Below are 25799 nucleotides of genomic sequence, written 5' to 3'. Positions count from 1 at the left end.
ATAGCATTATGTTGTACTACAATATTCAGAGCTGTGCGAGTTTATTTTGAAACTCCTCTTTTCTGGTGTTGGATAAATTCTCTGTTTTATTCGTGAGACATTTTCAGCTTGATATACATTCATTAACATAAATTCTTTGCCCATTTGTGCGAGTATGCATTAAAGTAACATTTCAGATTCTACTGGCATTAAAATGCTTCCATATGAATTGAAAATAGACCGAACATACCATCCTCAACTCATATCCTGAAGCCCACTTAGAGCCAGGTGTGAACTAGAAAAATCTGTGATCATCGCATCATAAGGGATTTACTAAATCGTCAATGGGTGTCATATTCCAGGGAAACTGAAATTAGTTATTATGTTAATATAATATACATGGAGGAAAATAACCTAAGAACCTAAGACACAGAATCCAAGCCATGCACTCCTGCTTTAGACTTCAGTATCTGCCACAAGCCGTTGAAAGATAGAGTTCTCACCTTTACTATACTATACTAGTGCATGCTTCAGATCATTTGGAGTACTATTTTAGAATTCTGGCTTTAGTTAATGAGTATCTTTCACTAAGTCGGGTATATGCAGCCCACCGATTTATCTATCTATTTATTTGCACAAAGCTTTGCTGAGGCCAGTTGGGTTCCCATTGATTTCAGAAGGAACTCTGGTTGTCATCTGGATTCAGAAGCTGCACGTTCCTACATACTTAGGGCAACCTTGTTTGGAGTTGCCTTACAAAACTTCTAAATGTATTCAGATTTGCTCACTATCAAGTCTATGTTTTAGTGTTACTTCCCTTATCCCTTCACCTCTGTTGTGTATTTGCCATTGTTGAATATGTGAGGCGATTAGTGTGGTGAAATGTTGTCCGCATAATCCCTTGCTAGTATGGTATGTGTTAATTATGTTAATCCTATCCTGTTTCCTCTCTGTCAACTGAGTAGATCGTTTTTTAAAGGTTGCACCCTTTGGGAGTTTATAATAGGGCTGATCTCAAGACTAGAAATGGGTTAGCTAAAGCAGGGCCAGGCTAGTTGAGTCTTTGCCACCCACCCGACACACACATCTAGAATAGCAAAGTAGTTGTAGACCTCTTGTGCCTAGGCCCCATGCATTGCAGAGACTTCCATTACACCATTTGAAGGCACCAGACCTACTTTCACATATTGGGGACATTAGCACTGCTACTAAGACCAACCCTTAGCTAAAGTGATTGTAATAATGAAATTCATCCTAGGATTGAGATTATAAATTATTTTCTCCATTAAACATAATAATGTTGCACGATACTATTATTCATGTGTAAAACAAACATTAGCTTTCACATATTTTGCCAGATTAAGAAAGCTCTCAATCCAATACAATTACTGGTAATACTCATAGTGTAATTTGCCACATGGCCCATTATATGGCTTTTTTAACCCAGGAGTCTGTGAGTCATGGCCTTGAAAACATGTTTTTTAAATGTCTCACCCTAGAAGTACCTTAATATTTGGTATAGCATTTTATACCAAAAAGCTAGTTTAGAATTTTACATGTCTATTCCATTTTCAAACGTTTGTCCACCTCTAGCCCAATACATTTCTGATAGATACTTGTGAAGGGAATTGCATTCTCCAAGCTCCATATGCATATATCAAACATTTACGATACTGCTGTATATCTGCACTTTAAGAGATGTTGTCTTTTTTGTGAATGTGCTTACAACACTGTCCCCAGGACTGCAAGACGATTAACTAATCCCTGGGTGACAGCACACACAGACACAGGGTTATTGACGTTAGAGGTTGATGAAGGACAATCAAGTTCATTTTACTTGTCTGACTCACTGAGACCATAGATTAAGTATACGGTAAAAGACAGAAAGGAGATACAGTAACGAGACCATCTTGAACAAACCATTTTAGAGGGTCCAAGTGGAATACAATTACTGCTGCCCCTGCGGTTGAAGAGAATAAGGACACAAGAGTATGATGTCATAACCCAATGTGGTCACTCTTCAATGTTATGAATCATGGAAGGAGCAGGGAAGAAAGATCTGCTGTATCATATGCACAGCTTCATTATTCCCCTACTTTTAATTATTTCTTCCCCTTAACCATTTTCTGCGTTCACAAGGCTGGCAAGAAGGCATTTCGCCGCGTTAAGACATATTCATGAAATGCAGTGTGGTAAAGATTGTGTTTTGGCCAAAAAAAAAGTCCTTCTGAAATCTTAGCAGAGTCACATGGTATTTCACCAATGTCCCATTGATGAGGTCATTTGTATATGATAATATAATGGCACTGTCCTATGTGATAAAAAGTTAACTAACTCTGGCTTTAATAGACATTTTTGACATTGACTGTTCATTTGAATGAGTGTTACATATCAGGCTCACCTTTCCATTCTGTATTATTTAAATGTCTACACGAAAGTTAGTGAATAGACATCAAGGCGTTTGTGTTCCAGTAGCTGTTTTGTTTTTATTGACCTTTCTGTTCCTGTATGCAAATGAGGACAAATAAGAGCTCTGACGGTAGACACTATTATCACACTGCACTGAACCTCTCCATAGTTCTTACTTCCCATGCCGGATTATTTCGACCATTTATTTTTTTAGGGCACACAGCCAATTCTCCTGATAATGGTTTAGCAACAGCGGAAAATCTTAAATCAGGACAGGCGGACAGTTTGATGTTGGAAAGGGGTGATTGATAAAACGTATTAGGGCAATCCATGCCCCCTTAGAGCACAGCTAGTTTGGCTATCGGTTTTATTCTGAGGCATAGACCTTGCCTGAAAGTGACACTGGAATCATTGCTTTGGGGGGAAAAACACTATACTGATACATAAAATAATCGTAAAGCTGTAGCGTCTGCCTCCCACACATTCCTAGCACACATTTTCCAGCTGATTTGCTCATCGGCTCTTAATGTAACAGATTTGTTTTGTCTACCAGACTTTATTTGCACACTGTCTCAATGTAGATGAAAAACCGAAATAACGTGCAAATCGATTCGAAGCGAGGAAGTGAAGTTCCTTTATAGTGTTTTAGCACACAGATGCTTAACCCCTTCAGGACAAGGGACATTTTACACCAGACCAAAGCACTTTTCATGTTTTTACAATGTCTCTGCTTAGTTTAACAACACAAATGATGTATATATTTTTTTTTTCACTACAGCTATGGCTTTTTAAAATTATATTCATATATGTAAGACATTTTTTTGTACAAATACATTTTGTAATTGCACATTTGTTCACAGTTTCCACACCTTTTTTTAACTCTATTTATTTCAAAACAAATTACATCAAAAACAAATAACCTCACTTTTCTACATAGTCACCTTCCTTTGCTCTCTGTCACGTCTTTCTTCCAGGCTATATAGGTTAAGATCCTTTAACCTGTCCTGGTAAGGTTTATCCTGTAATCCATGAACCATTTTACCCCTTCTCTGAACTTTCTCCAACATATCTATATTCTTCTGGAGATACAGTTTCCACTTTCCATACCTGAGAACTTCTGGGCTCCGGCTACCCGGAGCCTTCTCTTGCGGCCCGCTGATGTCGGTGGGCGGTCCCGCTGATGTCGGGGGGCGTTCCCGCTGACGTCGGGGGCGTTCCAGCTGCCATCCGAGTTCCCAGGTATGATGGTCTTCAGTACTGTTCACAATACACTAAGTGAGGTCTCACAAGTGCTCTGTACAACGGCATGATCACTTCCCTCTTTCTACTACTAATACCCCTCGCTATACAACCAATCATTCTGCTTCTGCAGCTCTACTGCATTGTCTATATATCAAATCATACCAAGGGGCAGATTAGGCTCAGACAGAACATAAAATGTGTGAGTAAAACTATTATTCATATTCTTCCTCATGATTTTTGTATCCATGTTTCCATTATAACACACTTGACTGTCTTCAACAAATCATCACATTATTTTCAACAGATTGTCACTGTAACACTTACAGCTTTTCTGCTTCTCCCTCATAATAATAAGCACATGCATCAATTATTTTACTAGCTGTCTATATCATCGTAGCATTTATAGCCATTTCTTAATCTTCTTCTGCCAGAATGCATTATATTCATTACTCAATGAGGGCCAAAGAGGCAAGAGGAAATTGCCACATAGATGCTTCTGTAATTTATATGAATAATATATTTTTTTCGATCTTTTCAGGATGTGTAGTGCTAAGAAATAATTGTACACAGTGATACAAACCTAAACACTGCTGTGTGTTCATACTGATCATTATTGGTGGAACTGAGATGCATATTACATGGCTTCTTATGGCTCAATAAATATCCGGTCCACATCACAATGCATTTTCCATAAAAAAACAACATAGTTCTTAACAAAGAAATTTAGGATTTTAAGGCAGATAAGAACCATTTGGCCCATCTGGTCTGCCCATTGTTCCAGATGTAAGAGTCAACGTTGACTTTGAAACACCACTTCAAGTATACTCAGACACAGGTTCTGTAGTTAAACTTGTTTAGAGGCAAATGTTCTTGTTGTAATATGTGCAGAACAGAGCGAAGTATAACATGTTGGTAAATTAATACAGAGTAAACTGTATTATTTAGCTATTTGTCAGTGAGCATGTGAGTGGTGGTCACAGGTATTTCAGTTAGCACGCACTCTACATATATAAGTGATGGAGTGAGGTTGTATATACCAGGAGTGGGGCTATGGCAAAATGGTAGCAGATAGGAATATGACAGATTTTTTTCCCATACTTAAATCTATCTGATAGATAGATAGATAGATAGATAGATAGATAGATAGATAGATAGATAATTAGGACTAAAATGGATTGTCATGGTGGGAATAGTCATTGATGTTGGACGGGGCTAAAGGTGAATGTTCAATCATAGTGAAGTTGCTGGAAGATATATATATATATATATATATATATATATTTATATATATATATATATATATATATATAGTATATGTCTTTAAAGGCTGATAGCTCAGCCTGTCCCTGTCATCACTGTTCATTGGGGTTGCACTGTAAGCTTATGTCTCATAAAGTTTCTGCACATCTATCCAGTTGGCTTCCTCCTCATTAAATAGTTGTCTGCTCTTCTGTTCATTCTAATCTGCACAACTGCCATTCGCTCTACGCATCTCTCTCCTTAGAAACAGGCGAAGGCAGCCTCTGCAGTTTTAAGAGATTTCTTTCAATGAGGAATACATTTTTAATTTATACCGATTTATATCCTCCCCACGTATACAAAGCTCTAAATGTCTTTTTGCATTTGTCACAGAATAAAGAAACTTAATACTACATAAGGCTTGGCAAACTGGAGCGACACAACCTTTTTCTAGGTGGGATTTGTGTTACATTAGAGGGCACAATGATTTTAGAGGCAGAAAAACAGATTAAAAACAGCCAAATAAGATATGGGAAGAATAAATAGTCCAGAAGAGGATTTTCTCCAGAAATGTTATCTCCAAAGACATCCTATTGACTTATTAGATATACTGATATATTACATATGTACCATTGTGTTCTTGTGCTCTTCATTTAGCTACAGTATTTTTTTTATAAGAAAATGGTATGTAACCCCTAACTTTAATAGAAAACAGCTTTATATTATGGTCTTGACACATCTACTCCTGTGTACCTCTCTCCAGGTTCACGGAATTCCTGGACCCCTTTCAACGTGTCATCCAACCAGAAGAGATATGGCTGTATAAAAATCCTCTGGTGCAGTCAGACAATATACCTACACGGATGATGTTTGTAAGTTGTAAAATATACAGGTGAATCTTGTATCTTCCTATACTTTTGGGAAACAAGTGACTGTGCCCATAATTCCTGTTAACCATTTAATTAACAAGTTTGCATGTATTAGGATTAAGTCCTTTGGCAATTATAGAGTTAAAGGATTGTTGATGTAATTATTAGTTTCACTTAAAAAAAGGTCCTTTGGCACTTTTTATATACAGACCGGCATTATTGATGTTAAAGATTGTGTATGCCTCTTGTCTACACTAAGTTATTGTTACTTTTACAGAGTAATTCAGGAACACAAGAAAGTTAAATGCATTTTTTACACTAATCAGTCATAGTGATCTGGTAGTTCCCTACAAAAATATGGAAAGTTACTACGATAGATATTTTGATTCATGTGTCTATACTTTTATACCTGCAGGCAATTTCTTTCCTTACACCCCTGGCTGTGATTTTTGTTGTGAAAATAATTCAACGGACAAGCAGAACGGAGGTTAAAGAAGCCTGTTTGGGTAAGCGAGTGGGGAAAAAGGACTTTTATTTGATTTTGTAAGAACAATGCACTGCTTTTCAATAAATGAAATGCTAATTGTGACATTAATTGCCTATTAGATGAAAGCTATATAGTGATGGGTTGATCAGTGACATATTATGGCCAAGCTGACTAGGCCTAGGGTGATAATCCCCAAACGGGGGGCAGTAGCCCCTCTATCTGGGCGCAGATCACCCTATTGAATGATCATGCTCTTTGGGGCTCTAATACTCCTTAGGCTGGTTGGGCGATCAGAGAGATTTTTTGCAGTTAGTCCATGTACTACAATGAGCCAGCACAACCTCCATTGTGAACAATTTTACAATGTGCAGTGTTATAAGAGTGTGAGTGGCAAAGACTGCAGTTTTGACCATGCCTCAGGATCAAGTAAGGTCTCTCAGTACCACATAAACTTTTGGCCTACTGGCTATATGGGGGGATTTGCTGCCTCTATCATAATATGTTTCTTTTCTCCTCCTCCCTCCTTGTGTTATATCTGTGCACCTGGAGATATCAATATAAACAAAGACATTAGATCTCCCTGCTACGCTCCTTACATATTATGGCCAAGAGTTTCCCACCCAAGTTTACAGTAAAATACAGGGAGGGTGGGAAAGGACCATGGTAAGAAATTTCAGGATACAAGGTCCCACATTTATGAGTTTCACTACTGTCCATGTAATGTAATTGCAATTATTGAAAAGCAGTGCGTGCTTCAACTTTCATTGTGTAATTGGAAAACCTTAACCAACTAACAGTGAACAGTAGGAAATAATTGCTAACCTCTGGGATAACATAAAGATCAGCTGAAGGATTGCTGCTGAAATGAAGATAAGTGAACGTGTAGCTAAATATCAATATTCAGGAAAAGATACCGCTATATATTTCTGGAGGTTAACTTGGCATTTGTGATTCCTCATGCAGCTGTGTCCTTGGCATTGGCTCTGAATGGAGTTTGTACGAACACTATCAAACTTATTGTGGGAAGGTATGTATGACAAGTCATTCCATGCACTACTGCACTACAGAAATGTTTCACATCCCGGCAGGGAATGCGGAATACAGTACCATGTTTAATAGGTCGCAGCAAAGAGTTATTCTCAAAGGGTCCTAGCGATATACCCTAGAGATTAAGAAGTATAACATAGCTGTTTGTAGTTGTACATGAGAATTATGTATTAAACAAGTAATTCCAGTGCTAAGGATACCATCGCTACCAGTGGAATGTTTCTGCTGACTGAATAATTCCATTGGTTGCTACAGCGATAAGACCATTTTTAAACCTTTCAAAAGATTGACGCTACATACATATTACCATCTCATTATTGCTCCGAATTAGGCCACATCTATTTCTTGTGTCCTGATTGGAGTAAGAGCTTCAGCTTCTTTGTTAAGGTTAAACGTTACATTACATTTACATTACCGCTAACAGTTTTGTAGCGCTGTTACAATAGAGGCAGTAAAAGAAATAAAATCAAACACAATAACAAGCTGGTACAAAATGAGAAGAGGGCTCTGATCTTGCAAGCTTACAATTAAGTCAGGGTTGAGGTGAAACAGTAGACGAGGACTGCTAGGATGATGATTGTTGGTCGTTCATAAGGCTTGATGATGGCTGAGTGTTGGGAAAGAAACGTGGAGACTTCTTGAAAAAGGTGGGAGGACCAATGTAGTAATAACAGTTGTTATTGGGCAGGTTTTCCAACCTGCAATTATTAAACCGGCTGGTTAGGAAATGTAATTGCTTCTAATCAACCATTAGGAACAAACTCTCAGAGGCTGTGGAGAAATGGCAATTTATGGAATAACTGTTGTAGTTCTGTCCAACATGGTAAGCCCAGTGGCGACTCTAGGAACAATATATAGAGTAGGTACATAAGATACCACAGTTAAAACAGGGGGGGGGGGGGTACTAATAAGTTCCACTCCTAAATCATGCCCCTGAAAAAAACTAAATATATATGTAAATAAATACCACAGTATTGCAGTATGCAATGATACCTTTTTATTGGATTATCATAATCAAAAGTTTTCCTCTCTTCCTGAGGTATTGCTTCAGACCTGAGAGGAAAACTATCAAAAGCTTTTCTTTGTAGTTTACAAATAAGTGGAGAGACAGAGCGGCAGGCTATCGCGCTGCCTGGTTGTTGTTGTGCGCAGAACCGTAGCTAGCTCCCTCAGCTATTTACACACGCCTGCCCATAAACACACATATACACATGTACTGCCCTTACACACGACTGCCCATACACGCTACCTTTACACATACCTGCCCATAAACACGCATATACACATACACTGCCCTTACACACGACTGCCCATACACGCTGCCTTTTACAAACATCTGCCCATAGATACACATACACTGCCATTACACACGACGGCCCACACACAGTGCCTTTACACACACCTGCCCATAAACACACATATACACATACACTGCCCTTTCACACAACTGCGCATACACACTGCCTTTACACACATCTATCCATAAACACACATATACACATACACTGCCCTTACATACAACTGCGCATACACACTGTCTTTACACACACACCTGTCCATAAACACACATATACACATATGCTGCCCTTACACACACACCTGCCCATAAACACATATATACATACACTGCCCTTACACATACCTGCCAATAAACACATTTACACATACACTGCCCTTACAGACGCCTGCCCACACTCACTGCCTTGACACACACACACCTGTCCATAAACACACATATACACATATACTGCCCTTACACAAGCCTGTCCATACATACACACATGTATACACATATACTTCCCTCATACACCCCTTCATTTACACACACGTATATACACACACACCAGCTTTCAAACACGCACATATATACACATACACTGCCCTTTCACCCCTTTCTCCCTTTCTTACCTTTCTCATCTTCCATCCTGTTGTGGGATTGCAAGATCTGTCACTTCAGACATCTGCTTTAGTGCTCCCTTGTCACTATGCGCTAGCTATTGATGCAGAGAGCAGGCTATGATTTCATATCCCGGCGCTCTACATCAATTGCCGTCGTGTATAATCAAATGGTTAACATTGTGCATCACTGATCAAACTGTTAATTATAATTCTGAAAAACACTGGTTGTGGTCCTTTAGCACTGAAGTTGGATACCCTTGTTTTCATATATTGTTTTTATTTGAATATTAAGACAATTAGAGCATCTTATAGAAGGCATTTTTTTAATGTTTATGTATTGCAAATTAGTGCTGAAAATAAATTTACTCGCCAAGCTTATTCTTAAACTTGCATTGAATACTTATCTTCAAAATTCATATTAAAAATTCTCTGTTCCTCATTTTCTGGTGTAAAATCTACTTTATCCAAAAATCCATTCTTATACCAGATGGTAGATGACAGATACTGTAGTTACCTATTGGCTCCATGGAGCATACTGTTGTTCCTGCATCGCTTAATACCATATCTAATTCTAAAACACTGATTTTCTTTTTTTCAAATACACATAATTACAAATGTTTAGGGACCGTAATGGAAGCAACAGTACAAATTACAGTCTTGCTTTCTTGCTTGTACACCAGATTTACTGTAATAGGATGAGCCTAATCTGCCTGCTGGCCTATTGGCCAAAGTGCAAAATGAACAGAGCCAGAGTTGGGTTCTCCAAGAATGTAAGGCTGGCATTAATACCTGCATTCAAAACAACTCCACAAATGTTGACTGCTTGAGGACAGATTGCATTTTAGCTGGATCCAGTTCTGGTTTTAACCTTTTCTATACTTGAGATGCAAATGTAGCGGTTAGAAGTAAGTTTAATCGTAGAATGGCACAGTTGTTGTGATTAAATGGCCCCCTAAAAGCATGACAGGACAAAGGAACTATCTGGTATAGTTGAGGCACCAACTTCATGATAGAATGGATACTTGACACGTGACAGTGTTGGATGTTAACAGCAGGATAGAGTGGAGGAATTCCAAATGTCGTGGGCCTTCTAAATGTATGCAACCTAAAAGTGTATGGAGACCCTGTTAGTGAGTAGAAGTAGGTCCATTGTGACTGGATAGAAGCAGTCCATTGGATACTTTTCCGACATCCACAAATCAAAGTTTGAAATTCAAATGCTGTATTGGAAAAAAAGCCCACCTGCTATTTTAGACCGGAGTGAAAACTAGACTTGTGTATTCGTATTCGTGAGAACATGAAAATCAACACGAATGTTGCGTTTTTGTTGTTCAAACCGAACACTGTATAAACGAATACGGCGGTGGATAGACAAAGAGGCACAACACAAAGAATCTTCGTTTCTTTGTGTTTATCTTGATAAATATCTCCTACCTAATCTCCCTGGTCCCTGGTCGTAGTATAGCAGGGGTTATTGGGAATCCGAAGGATAGTGCCAGGAGTTAAAGGTCCGTAAGAGCGACTCTATTGGTTGCCGGCAGGGGACTTGCCTGGCATCAACCAATGAAGAGCAGCTGCCCTTCATTGGCTGATGCCAGAGGAGTGCCTTGCCAGCGACCAATAGAGTGGCTCTTACAGACCTTAAAATTCCTGGCACCAAAACTGCTGCTAAATGTTAGAGTGTTAACCTCGAATTAACCCCTGCTAGAAAGCCGGCACAAAACGAAGAGAAAAACGAATACTAAGAACGTATACAAATGTTCGCCCAAAACAAACATGGGAACCGGGGAAATACTCGTAGAATTTGAGGAATTTTTTTTCACGAAGATGAACAAGAAGACTTTGCCAGCGCCCAAGTCTAGTAAAAACCCATTGATTATGTATAAAGAACACATTTGTGCAAACTTGTAAATGTGATGAAAAAAACAATAACAATTAATTGAATGTCCCTGCTAACTGCTTCTCTTTCACCTCTTTTGCACCAGAATTGTTCTTTATACCTAACCCAATTCATAGTAATTGTAATGGAACAGTGATACCACCCTTGTAACAGCATGGGTGTAGTCTCACTGGTTAAGAATTGATATACTATTTGCAAGAGAATTGAGGCATTATCAGCTTGATATACTGTGCTAGAATTGTTTCTTTAATGGAATACATACACTTTTCTATTGGTAAAATAAAGTGATTCCCTGGTTTTATAACTGAACTGACTAATTATACAGCAGTAATACAATATTTTATAGGTCCTTTATACTGATGATGTTGATCTATTTGCCAATATCACAGACTGGAGCACCATAAATAATTATATTTGCTGATGGTGTCTTTCAGACCTCGACCTGACTTCTTTTACCGTTGTTTCCCTGATGGGGTTTCAAATGAAGAGATGCAATGCACTGGGGATGCCAGTCTGGTGTCTGAAGGGAGGAAGAGTTTCCCCAGCATCCATGCCTCCTGTAAGTAAAACAGAACACAAAGCGTTGCCTACATTTTCTGTATTCATTAATCACAGATAAAGTATTCAGAATATCTACAAAACTCAATGAATCTGGTTTGATTCTCTTGCGAGGTCTGAAATGTGGTCTCATCACCAAAGCAAACAATAGAATGATCCTCCTGATTTGACCATGAACTGATTGTGCTCAATGACCATTTTTCATAATTTGCACCAGAATAACTGTTTATACATAACTTCCTACATCTCATAATAATTCTGCACGGGCTACCTTTCTAATATATCATATCAAACTACATTTACCACATCAACTGTAAAGAGAAATAGCTATTACCAGAAATCATATTTGTTTTATTTATGTATAATTCAGTATTACGGTGGTATACATCAAAAAAGGCAGCTGTGGGGAGGAATACATTTTATAAAAGGTAATTATTTTGCAAATAACATTCATATGTTGCTAGAAGGGAATACAAAATTACATTTTTACAAATAATGTTTTTCTCTGTTGGGTATATAATTGATATAAGTGATGTGAAGTAGAAATGAGTTAACATATTTAAAAGTGATAATATCCATTAGAATTAATTGTACTGAATATCTCAACCCATATCTGCTCCTATATGTCATAGGCACAGTTAAGGAGTTAAGTGATTTGGAGTACGGATGACTGCATAGCGTATTAGTATTATTTTATTGACATCCCTTTTTTATATCAAAGACCAGTTGAGCAATAAACACCGTGGTGGTTGTTCTGAGCATCTCACAAATAATAATGCCTCAGCTGCCAAACCTCCCATTATGATTGGGACTGCCTACAAGGGCACTATCGTTTGAAATATTCAACTCTGTGGGAGTTTCTGAAAAAAGCCAGGATATTAGCAGTTTTCATCTATTGATGTGAAGCTGCATTTTTGTGAATTGCTTCACCTAGCTCGTGTCATAACTTCAAACATGTTTAGATCCATCCATGCCATTCTCAGTGGAATTGGGAAGTTAAAAATACAAAAAGAAAAACAAAAAAACAACAACTTGGGGACAACTACAGCCCCTGGTGTTGTTGGTTAGGTTTCCGTATAGATGTTTGGAGACACATAAGCCTCATCGTCTCAATAGTAGTAGGTAGTGTTCCCTCTCAGTTTTAGTGAATATACCAACATGTCTTTTTTATTATGTAATGTTTTGAAGATGTATGGAAAAACAGGGCAGTTGGTGGCAAAATATACTAAACTAATCATGTCTTGCTTCCTATGTAGCCTACATTCTCTCCTTCTAGGTTTTCCGTAGAACAATAACAGAATAATAATGTGTCATGTTGCTTAAATGACTTTTCTTACCCATATAATGAGACTTTTAAATACACTTGAACCGGTTTCTTTAATGTGCAAATAAATTGAACTGTAACAACCCAATCTGTTGGGTTGACATATGGTGAGAGTCTATACTCCCTTAAGTATGGTACATAGCATTCCTTTTTCAGTCTACATGCCTTTCATCTCTCCCCAGCTTTGTTTAACTGTTTGATAGAAGAGTTAGATTTCAGTATCAATTGTTTTTAAGAAAACACAGGGGTGATTTTCTAAAATCAGTAACTCAATTGGGGCTTATTCACTAAAGGACAACCACGGTGAGCTTCAGCATTCTGAAGATAAATCATCTGTTCTCCCCACCTTTGAAATCTCCAGACCACATTAACCTCATAACAATCAAACCTAAGCAGACCTTTACCCAATCAGTGGCGTTGGCAGGGGGGCAGAGGGGGCCCCGTGTGCCCCCCAATTGAGACGCCATCTATGTTTTTTGCAGCCGTGATAGATTCGGAGGAGAGAGAGGCACCGAGCAGTCGCTTAGGATTAAGTTTTCAGCAAACGTTCGGTGCCTCTCACTCTCCTCCACGAGGCCTCGCGCTCCCACCGCAGGACTTCTACAAGGTAAGTGAACTTCAAAGGGGGGAGAGGGTAGATAGTGAGAAGGGAGGAGAGAGGGTAGATAGTGAGATGGGGGAGAGAGGGTAGATAGTGAGGAGGGGGGTAGATAGGGAGAAGGAAGTGAGACCAGAAGAGGGGGTAGATAGGTGGGGGTATATAGGGAGAAGGGAGTGAGAAGGGATAGATAGGGAGAAGGGAGGGAGAGTGGGTAGATAGTGAGAAGGGAGGGAGAGGGGGTAGATGATTGTGTAAATGAATTGTGTGAGTGGAAGTGAATTAGTGAGTGACTGTAACAAAGATGTCGTATGTTGGGTTGTTTGGGGACAAAGATGGCACATCCTATGTGTGTGTAATTTGGGTGCTGGTCAGGTTCTATGTGGGAAATGTGGACCCCAGGGCTGGCTTTGGGGTGTGCAACCTGTGGTCTATGCCTGTGATTTAGGTGGTTTTATCTATACCTTTAATGCTGAGTTTTAAGTGAATTCCAATTGATCTATACCTGCTATGCTATGTTTGAAAACATTATTTATGTATACCTGCAAATACAGGGTTTGTATGCCTTATTAATTTGATCAATGTCTGGAGTGCTGTTTCATGTGTTGTTTATTTGATCTATACCTTCAGTGCTGAGTTTACATGTGATTTCCTGTTGATCTATACCCGTAATACCCAGCATGCATTTATGGAGGCCCCACCTCGCAATTTAAAGGACTTAAAGAACCTGCTGCTAATGTCTTGGTGCCAGGTACCACAGCACACCTCCAGAGGTCTAGTGGAGTCCATGCCTTAATGGGTCAGGGCTGTTTTGTTAGCAAAAGGGGGACCTACCCAGTAGTAGGCAGGTGGCCATAATGTTATTGCTGATCTGTGTATACTTTCACAGTTAGATGCATTGTTGGATTTTCATGATAACATAGAAGGATCATGAATGAGTTGTTACAGATGGATCCAGTAATTTAAATCTAATGATGGCAGGATACGGGGAAAGTGGCAGGGTTAAATTTACAATGATAATTAAGTAGCACATGGCATTCAGCTAAAGACAAACTAAAATAAACTATATCTGGCATGTACTTTTTCTGGTTCAAACAATATTATTATAAAGGCATTTGTGTTCACCTCCAGTGGGTTTGTGAGTTTTTAGAGGGATCACCAATAAATCATATTATTTGGAAATGTTTCATAGACACCTCTGGTTGTGTTGGGGGAATCAAAGTAAAGCAATCTGCTGCAGGTGACACTGTATTTCAGTACTTTCCTCACTTTCACCTGTCATTTTATCATTATTTATTTAGAAATGTATGTTCCCAAAGAACCAAGTGGTGTCCTTATTGACACTGGTGTCCTAATTAACATTGGTGATATAACTCAAATTCTTCAGACAGAGGCAGCTATGGGAATCTGGTGCCCTAAGCAAAATATTTTATGGTTTTTTAAAACATACTTTATAATGATGTCACATTAATTATTAATGCTTGATCTGCTTATACCATCAACATATCTTTAGATAATAAATTCAGATTTGTTTATATACACAAACATCTTGCTTTTAATATATATTTAAGGGTTATAGCTGGTTTACCTAACTCATTCAGAGTATATTGCAGTCACCTAACAGTTTTAACATATTTTCTATAAAAATCCCCCAGAGTGGTGAAAAATAATCTCTTTTGGATCTGTATAAATCCCCCTCCTGCTTTAACTAGACACCTGGGAGATGTAGAAACTTTAAGATGAATGACTTGCTGCATTGTAGGCTACAGAGTGTGTCTGGGGAGATGGAGAATTAGACTTTTTCCAACAAAGGAAAACATGATAAATGAGATACTTTTCTCACCTCCTCTATGTTCTAATTGCACCAGGAATTCATTCTTAAAGTGATATTAACTTGAGAGTTGTGGAGGTCTCCCAGTATTTTTTTGTCTACCTTGTTACTGATATAATTGCACTTTGCATATAAAAAATTAAGGTTGGATTGGACAAATTGATTGTTGGTTTTTATCAAGTAGAAATTGAGCCATAATGAAGATTGTTGTTTTCCAGCTGCTTGATAATTCAAGATATTATTTTGTATATGTTGAGTGATTTCTTTTTACTAAAAAGTGGTTAAAAATATTATTGGAACAATATGTTTGTGCGTTAGTGGATGAAACAAATGATTATATAAAATGAAACATGGTATTCATTAGATTTATGAAAATGGACCAAAAACAAATGTAGTTTTTTGCATTTTGTGTCAGACAAAATTCTTCTTGTTCTTCTCTGCTTCTTGTTCTCCTGGCTCTCTGCTTCTCTGGCTCTCCCCTATATTATACTGACCCCTTCCATGTACTTCTGCAACAGGGCAGAGCATGAGAGGGGGAGAGTGGAGGACAGACTATCCCCATGGTGTGTGTGCTGAGGCTCTGTCACACCAGGCCAAACAGATCCACGGAAAAGAGAAGTGTAGAAAATCTGAAGTCTAGTATTCATTAGACTTGTGAAAATGGACCAAAAAATAATTCAGACTAATTTTTCATTTTGTTACTGGTCTATTCTTTTTCGTAAAGCAAATTTTGTTTCCTGCCCTTTGGGTTCTGTTTCAGAAGGTTTCAGAAGGTTGTTTCCTGCCATTTCGGTTTTGTTTTGAAAAAAAAATTGTTATCATTCATTCTTATTCATTCTCTCTCACTATCTCTCACACTCCTTAACTTCTCCAACAAACACTTGTGTCTCCATTTTTCCATCTCCTTCTCTGCAGCTCCTCTTCTTGTTTTTCTCTGCTTCTTATTCTTCTCCATCTCCTGGCTCTCCCCGGCATTATCCTGGCCTCCTCAGTGTACTTATTCACCAGGGCGAAGCCTCGGCGCACATCTTCTCGTACGAATTGACAAATTTATCAAAACTTGTCAAAATTACAATTTGTATGAATCCAAATGTACAAGTCTAGTATTCATTGTCCCTAAAACAAAATATTAAGAAACTGATATATTAATTAAGCATTCCCAAAAACATCATTCACAGATGTGGTTCTATATCTAGATACTCTTAATTGATTAGTTGGGACTCATTTGAGCCGTATTCTGCACTTCTCTCCTCATCATGTTATTTGGCCTTTTTGTGTCAAAACAAAAAAAAAACAAAGCATACCTTTTATTTTTACCATTTAAACTTCTATGATGGCATATTCTCCTCTTCTGCAGAGAATATGTCATCAATATAGCATGTTTTAAGCCCTATATCTCCATGAGAATACACCATATATTATAGAACCTAAGGGCAGAGATTTATCATTGCTGTATTGTTACATTGCTCTGCATCACTGTGCAAGTAAAAAGTATTAATAATTAATATGATTTCTGTGCTTGCTTTATATCTTTGAACTCCGCGGTGGGTGTTAAAATAAAAATGTGTCCAAAGATATATTGATATCATGGGATGCACATATCAAAGCAAGGTCTGACTAACCTTGTATAAATCATGCAAAGGAAATGTATAATACATTCTCATGCAATCACACCTTTACTGGGTAAAAATCCCGTTTCAATCATTACCATAAAGGAATAATTATCATCCAAGAAAGATGTGCAATTTTAAGACACCTTCAGCAGTTTATAGCTTCATATTTTGACTTATGGTATATGTCAGTGTGAATGTTACAGACATGCTTATATACGTGTGTTAAGAATAATAACACAAAAATATACAACTAACCTAGTATAAATATTATAATACCCTGCTTGTATTGTAATATACATGTATTCATATTGTGAATCTGTAAACCCCAGGGAGATGATTAGCATGGCATTTGGGTACAGGTGCTATGCAGATCATACATATGGGTCCCTGGGGTGGAGCAATTGGAGAGCAGGGTGGGCCAATGCTCCATTCCACCATTCTGTTGAAAATCCATGCCCGCTTTTCCAAGTGGCTAGAAGTCTGCAGGATCCGGGATTCCTATGGGACCTGCATCAGGCCCAGGTGCTGGGCATTAAAAAACCCTGGAGCTTGATACTCAGAGAGACTGTTGGAGGGAAGAGGAAGTTTCCCTGTGCTCCCAGGGCAAGGAGAGGCCCTGAAGAAGACCATCTCTGAGCCACATGAGGCAATACCTGCCTGGACCTGTGTGCTGTCTGGGGGAGGTTTTCCAGAGCCTAGCATAGCTGGGTCTGGGGGGGGGTCAAGTTAGTGGGTGTTTAGGCTGGCCAGTGTGGGCCAGCATAGTGTAGTTAGAGAGGGCTCTAATTGGGAGCTAGGTTTTTCTTTTTATGATTTGGTTTTGGGGTTTGAGCAGTTAAAAATAAAGCACTGTTTTTGCTACTAGCTAGTGTTCCTGACTCTGATTGCCTAGAGGACTGTGCTTAAGACCCCTAACTGTGGCACATATGGCCCTCGTGCTACAAGGTTTGTCACAATATGTATACACATGTACACACTACATTACCAAAAGTATGCCGACACCTGACTATCACACCTATATGAGCTTGTTGGACATACCATTCCAGAACCATTAGCGTTAATAAGGATTTGTGGCCCCCCCTTGCTACAACAGCCTCCATTATTCTGGGAAGGCTTTTTACAAGATTTTGGAGCGTGTCTGTGGGAATGTGTGCCCATTCATTTGTGAGGTCAGGCTCTGAGTTTTGACAAGAAGACCTGGCTCGTGATTGGCATTACAAATCATCCTTTAAGTGTTCAGTGGGCTAAAGGTCAGAGCTATGTACAGCCCATTCCTCCACTCCAAACTCATCAAACCATGTCTTAATGGACCTTGCTTTGTATGCAAGGGCACATTCATGCTGGCGCAACAAAATGCAGTCACTTTAACATTACTATTTACTGGCCCAAACCCTGCCCCAGGCCATTATCCCTTGTCTACCAAACAGTAGGCACCATGTATTCTACATTCCTGTTCGTTTTCATGTTCTCCCGAATACAAAAAGTTAATTGCTTTACTAACACTTGAAGACCAATGCCCTGAAAAATGTTGCTCCCACACACACTTGGAGATATGTTTGGGGGTAGTTATGGTATCTTAACCCGATGAGTAGAGAGACAGACCTTGGCTGGTGGAGACACAGATCTCCCTGGTTCACACTGGACCACCAAGGTTAGGGGTCACAAGGGACATAATTGAGTTGGGCCCTGTGGCCTGATTGCAGGTACATAATATTCTCACATTATATGTTGCCAAATATACATCCCTTTCTCAAATATAATAATATCTCAATTTAAAACTAAAGTGTAACATAGCATTAGACACACCTCTGTTGATTGCATGTAACCATTCAAAACTTTTTAGCAGTAAAATCTATTGATGACATTAAAAATCCTTTAAAAACAATTTAAGCATGAGTGACCACAGGGTTTTTTCCAAGATAATTTGTGCAGCATCCATTGCTACAGTGCAAACTAATAAGCAGTACAGGAGCGCTGGTGGCTGAGTGCCGATACTGAAATGGATGTCAGTGCTTCCCTTAAAGCATAGCATGTCTTTTATTACTACGCAGGTAGATTGCTGCAGAGAGACTGCTGTGTTTTAACAGTAAAGCTGCAGGTACATCATTCTGAAGGGTTACATGTGCACTCTATACTTTGACATTGCCTGTAAACATTAATATTTTTTAAACTATATTTACTGTAGTGTGGCGACTACTACTGCATTACTAGTCCCTAACTGCATATTTTATAAACACGTATTGGAGTTTTGCATGGGCCCCAGTTCAATTTACCAATTTTGACTTCTTATAGCAGTTGCAAAATGAACAGTCAACATATTTAAGAAATATATGCTAATAGGAATGGACCCTACATTAGAGCCCTGCATGGGATTGTTTTCTTAATCCCGCTCCCGCAACATGTGTGTTCCACTCCCGCAACGTATGTGTCCAATCCCACCTGTTCCCGCAACATATGTGTCCAATCCCGCCCACTCCCACAAACATTCGGTCACAGCTTTTAGAGATAGTGAAGAATTTAATTCCCTCATTCACAGATACTCATTCATTCCCTCATTCACAGATACTAATCATTCACAGATACCAATTCATTCCCTCAATCATGCATACTCCTTCATACAAACTCCCCCACCCCCTTACCTGAACTGCAGATTCCCTGCGCACTCCCGCAAGGCTGCCTTCGCATTGCTCGCACACAGCGTCTCTTCTCTTGTCCCACCCAGGGGAAGCAGGAACAGAGCAGAGTCATGTGACATGACGTAAATTTACGTGACTCCGCTGGGTTCCTGGGCGGAACAAGAGAAGAGATGCTGTGTGCGAGCAACACAAAGGTAGCCTTGCGGGAGTGAGCGGGATTACTGGGATCGCAGGTACATTGTCTGACCGCCCGCAACCCCCAAAAAAACGCCCGCCCAACTTCACCAAGTAACATGTCCCACAGTGCCACCTTGGTCCCAAGCAGCTTATCAGTGCCATGCTAACCCCAGACAGCCAGTTTGTGCCATTTTTGCCCCAAGCTTGTTAGCGCCCCCAAACATCTTATCTGTGCCATGATTGCCCCCAAACAGCTGGTCTGTGCCATCATTGCCCTCAGCTTGTCTGTGCCATCATTGCCCCCAAACAACTTGTCTGTGCATTCTTTCCCCCCAAACAACTTGCTTGTGCCTTCTTTGCCCCTTGCCCCCTACTTCCAACACACACACACTCTGGCACACATACGTAAATATACACAAATTACACACAGTTACTAATACTCACTAACACACACTCCATCTCACCTCACTTACACATCCATGCTCACACACACACAGTTACACATTCATGTTCACACACAATTACACATCCATACTCACATACATAATCACACATGCATTATCACACACATAATTACACATACACATTCATGCTCACATACATACGTAAATACAAACATATATACATATATTCCCCCTTACCTCTCACCGATCCTGTAGCTTGCTGTACGGCTGCTCACACACTGTGCGGACTGCCTCGGTTTCATTGTGGGGTAACGTGACCCCGAGACGTTCTTGTCTCCTTGTGCCGGTTCAAAATAGTTTAGAAAGGGCCCTTCCAACCTGGACCAGTACGGTCCAGGTCGCAACGGCTCTTTCTAAACTATTTTAATGGGTATGAGGAAACAGGATCAAGGGTTCCAAGGGGTCGCCTTGGGCCCCCTAGAGGCTGCTTCCCCTGTGTCACTTTGCACACCTATTTTAGTCATCTAAATGTATTTGTGTAGTGAAAAAAAAAGAGTATAGCTCAAACCTAACTTGACGATACAGGAGTTAACAGAGTCTACTGATATTGGTGGGGGTTGCATCAGAAAAACTCATAACTGTGATAATGAAATGAATTATTGAGAAGTATAAAATTGAGTTCCTTGCACCACAAAGGTCTGTACAGAGGTATGTTTGTAAAATCATAGATTTTACTGCATTTATTTAGAGCACCAGTAGATTCTGTAACACTATTGAAGGGCCCTGGTCTTGCAAGCTTGGTATGGCCCTAAATGTTTATGGGTAAAGGAAATATTTTAGAGGCGTATGAATCACCATAAGAAATAAAATGATCTGAGTCTAAAAGGTTAATACTTCTCTGGTAGGAGCACAGAAAACATAATACATGACTCCTGCATGCAGAATGTTTCATGGGGAGGTTTCAGCTTGGCTGCTTGAGCTAGACTTGTTGCACAGTTATCTTCGATTAGAATCATATTTCTAAGTGTTATGAAAACATGACTAATTTCCCGTAGGTGACAAGACAATTTCTGTCATTCTGTAGCTTTGGAGCTCTGTAATCATGGCCAGTCTTTGGAATGGAATTGTTCATTATCTGCAGCAGATAATTACCAGGAGGTTGTTTTGATCTGTTTTACTAGTGATTAAAGAGTTTCAGTTTAATCTGAGCTGTCACTGCAAGGCCCGTTTGTCATGTTTACTTGACAGTATAGTGACTGCGCTACGTGTAGAACTGCTTTTGGGGAAAATGGTTTGTTTTTTTTTTTTTCCTATGGAGCTTATCTATCCACTTCAAAATGCAGATGCATTGGATGGTTATTTTACTGGTGGTAGCCCCACCAGTTTTCTGTCTATCTGTTGGCTGGTATGCAAACACCAGGACAGACGAATCTTAGCTGCTGGGGTGTTGCCAACAGTTTCTTCCCTATGTTAGCATTAACCAGATTTATGTTTTACTAGTGTGCTAGAAATCTCAGTTCATGTCTGACTAAGGCAAAATTATGAAACTATCAATTTTATTTATGGGTTATTGAAGACTTTGGTGACAAAATATCACCAGACACTTTAACAGAAAGAAAGAGATCAAAGAGAACGATATTTATTCTATGTATACATCAATATGATTCCAAACACTGAAGTGTGTTTGTACCAACTGAGTTGGTAATACAGAAATGCAATACAGAAGGAGTACCAAGGTTATTGGAGCTACAGTATCAGGGAGTGTTACCAGAGAGAATAATCTCCTATAGAGGTCCATCTATAATGGCCACCAGTCTGCAGTAGACAGGACCATGCTAGCTTCTTAAAGGACTATAGGTAAACTGAATGGTATATTTAACTTTGTGGCTGTTGTTCTAGGCATCACACCCTCTGTGGTCGGTGTCACGATAACCCGCTGAGGCTGAGGACACATGGGGCTGGATTTTAGTTTGGGAGAGGGACACTGATGGATTCCTGGGGAAACTCCTTGCCTGTCTGCCCAGACCTCTCTTATGACTGCAAATCCATGGAACTGTATGGCGGATAGGAACCGCAGAGATGCCCGCCGACAATTGCGTCACTACCTAATGTCCCACCACGTTGCTCTTTTGAGATTACACTATGCTTGTGGTGGGCAACACTCGGCGCCCGTTACGGAGAGGGAGCTTATTTGGGAACCCTGGATTTATTACCGATCTTTAGGACTGGGGTTCACCCAGCCACGGCTATTGAACTCTGGCCCGGCTACCCCACAGACTATTCATGGGGACGTTTCCGATGTAACTGGCCCATTGTTCGGTGGCACAATGGGGGTTTTGTCACCAGAGAGGGCGATCTTAATAAATATCTCACCAAATAAATACTTTCTCTTTAAGATTTCATCATGTCATTGTAAGAACTGTAAGAATTGTAAGTGCTAAACAAAAAAATGAACATATAGTTTAACTTGTGTGTTCAGAATGTTGTATAAGCTTAAGAACCTGTTAAGAAGCATTAAACACAACACTCTCACAGATACTGGCCTTCGAAGTACCATCTACTGGAAACAAAGCCACATCAGATTCTTTCAGTGTACAGCTTGCTAAAAATGAACTAAAGTTCTCTTGAGGCAATAACATCATTTTTTATTAAATTCAATGATTAGACAGAAATTATGTGTGTTGGCAGATACTGACTCAAATGAACATTAAGAGAAAGGAACATGTATGTAATAGGAACTTTATGTGTTGTAGAAGGCAACTAAAGCATTTTATGATATGCCTAATATATTAATGTTATTATTGTTTTGCATAGTGCCATCATAGTCATATAATAATCATACATGTAAATATTACTATATTACGCCTAAACCTGGAGATGATTGGAACCACTCCAGATGTGACATTCGGAAACTGCATTCAGTTGTTGTAAACTATAGTATATATATATACATATATATATATATATATATATATATATATATATATATATATAGTATCCCTACTCAGTGTTCAACACCAAACTATCAGTTTTTTAAGTTGTGCATTTGATGGCTGGAGTGTCTCTTTAAACCCTACTTGCCATGTATAAACAATTCAAGTTTAGCTTTTTCTTTACATTCACTGACTTCATATTTTCTTTTTTAATTACCTTCTGTGTCATCTGATTCTATCCCTCCAGCACAATCTTGCCCCTGTGCCCTTACTAAAACACCTACATTTGTTGAAATCTATTTTAAACGTAATGTCAATGTCTTCTTTTTATGATGGCAGCCTTTGCTTGTTTCTCAATTATATTATTCAAAAATCTGGAAGGTAGAACATTTTACATAAGTTCTAGCAATTTGGAACTTTACCGCTCATACAGTACATCTGTTGGAGATTTCATCCAGGTCTGTATTTACATGCCCAGTGCCTTTGTTCTGTAAGAGAGTGTAATAGGTAGAAATGGGCAATGAATGGTGGGGAGTTGGCAGGAAATGCACAAAATTGGCAGAGCTTTGCTAAGAGCAGGTGGGTTAACATTGTGTCCCATCCAAAACATGGCGCTATAGCCACAAGCCTTGTGGGAAATCCATCCCTGCATGCAACACAATTCAGAACAATAGGCTGTAATGTTTTCTGGCAAGGATAGTTGATCTATTTTGATGTGCAGTTATCTTTTTTGACTTCTCGTTGCACAGCTATTGTATGTTGGATTGTGTGCACTCTTATTTCCCTCCATCTCTTGCTTTCCGTGATTTGTTCTATAATTTTGCAGTGTTATAATTTGCTTTCTTGTCTTTCTCTCTTTTCATCAGTTGCCTTTTCAGGCTTGGGCTTCACTTCATTCTACCTAGCAGGAAAGCTGCACTGCTTCACTGAGGTTGGGCAAGGGAAGAGCTGGCGTCTCTGTGCAGCAATACTTCCACTCTATTGTGCTATGATGATCGCTCTGTCACGTATGTGTGACTACAAGCACCACTGGCAAGGTAAGAGGTAATCCTAGGCAGCAACGACAACAGCAATGTATTTACCCTGGGCACTCCCCTCGGCACACCAAGGAATCCCTGGTCTCACCTGTGTGGCTTAATGCTGAGCACTAGGATATGATGGCGTAAGGACATGTGGAGCGAAGTTGAACAAAATGGTTTAACAACGATATCTGGCCCAGCTGTCATGACTGTGTGTTAAGATACATGGCAGTAGTGTAGTACAGCTGTTAATTTCTTGTTGGCTTAAACAATGTAAGTCTTGTTTCAAGCTCTGTCAAATAACTGTTGAGGTGGTTGTTGTCAGTCATGTAAGCTAGGGGACAGTTTTTCATTCAAGCTGCCCATCAGACCTGTTAGTCCTGATGTGTTAAATGTAGTTTTGTGTCAGCTTGTGCAATCATAGGAAGGCAAGGTAAATTATTTAACTGATTTACCTTTGTAATCAGAGTCTTCAACTAGACAATATCTGAATGAAGTTTTCATCACAACTTCAGGCTCTCTTGAGTTGAGTTAAACATAGAAGTTGGATAATTTGGTCCAACTAAAACAAGTTTGCCATGCAAGCGTAATTGAAAACCAAATGAGATTAATTAACCTTTAGTAAATAGACCCAAAAGCTAAGATCATCAAGTTTTATTGGTTACACGACTGGTAAAAAACCTCACATTTTGTGGTATGTGGTTCTTACTCGTAAAGGTATATTTGTTTATGCTTCTCTATACAATTATTTCCATCATTCTTTTTCAATTCCCAGATTCCTTTGTGGGTGGAGTTCTTGGACTAATTTTAGCGTACATTTGTTATCGTCAACACTACCCATCCCTGACACATTCCTCTTGCCACCGGCCCTTTGTATGCCTGCGTCAGGTCACCAGCACTCAGAAGAAAGAAGAGCCCCCAACAACAGAGAATACTGAAGGGCTGATGAATGAAGACACGGCAGAGGGGCCAGTATGACAATGGATCTTACTTGACTTCTAATCTTGCACAGCCTCATCAATGGGTTTCCTGCACTTTGTGTATTTTACCATGCACATCTAGAATATGTGACCCAGACCACTGTAGTGAAACCATTGACAGCATCCAGCCACCACGTGGAATCCAGGGAGCATAGCCTTAAGTGCTAACATCCTCATGATCCAAATTGAACTGGCAAATTCATATTTTCCTTTAGTGTAAATTGTTGACTTAATACGTTTATTTCCTATTTGGATTCTGTTTTATGTCTTGTATTTGATGCCATTCATTTCATTACCATGCAATCTTGACTCTTGCAATATTTTAATGATGTCATGATAACCTCATACAAACAGTGCACTTACAGTGTTTGAAGGTCCAATCACAACGCAGGAATATTCACACCTACCACTGTGCATTTATATAAAGTCTTCAGAACTTTCCAAACATAAACCCACGCATTAACTTATAGACCGGTACAGATACCCTACACTACGTTTTCTAAATCACTGGTAGTCCTTTTCGTCTTAGGATATAGCACTGATGTTTTTATGTGTTTCTGTCCAGCAGCTAGAATTTCATGTTTCGTTGCCCAGCCCTAACCAAGGTTCTGACAGACGTATTTATGTGTACTATGAAAAAATAGCAAGCATGTAA

General features: G+C 39.3%; 1 protein-coding gene across 1 annotated transcript in view; it reads left to right on the top strand.

Moving 5' to 3' along the window:
• The window catches only part of PLPP4 (phospholipid phosphatase 4), a 32682-nt gene extending 7319 nt beyond the window's left edge, over positions 1-25363 (top strand). Inside the window, exons 2-7 of the mRNA XM_053450267.1 lie at positions 5633-5741; positions 6154-6244; positions 7189-7252; positions 11506-11630; positions 24012-24182; positions 24940-25363. Coding sequence (XP_053306242.1) covers positions 5633-5741; positions 6154-6244; positions 7189-7252; positions 11506-11630; positions 24012-24182; positions 24940-25142 — 763 coding nt within the window. The 3' untranslated portion in view covers positions 25143-25363. The remainder of the gene's footprint in view (positions 1-5632; positions 5742-6153; positions 6245-7188; positions 7253-11505; positions 11631-24011; positions 24183-24939) is intronic.
• The last annotated feature ends 436 nt before the right edge of the window (positions 25364-25799 follow it).

This window comes from Spea bombifrons, chromosome 11 (genome assembly GCF_027358695.1).
Source record: "Spea bombifrons isolate aSpeBom1 chromosome 11, aSpeBom1.2.pri, whole genome shotgun sequence".
Lineage (NCBI taxonomy): Eukaryota > Metazoa > Chordata > Amphibia > Anura > Pelobatidae > Spea > Spea bombifrons.
The sequence above is the reverse complement of the archived record's forward strand: the minus strand, read 5'-3'. Positions and strand labels throughout refer to the sequence as shown.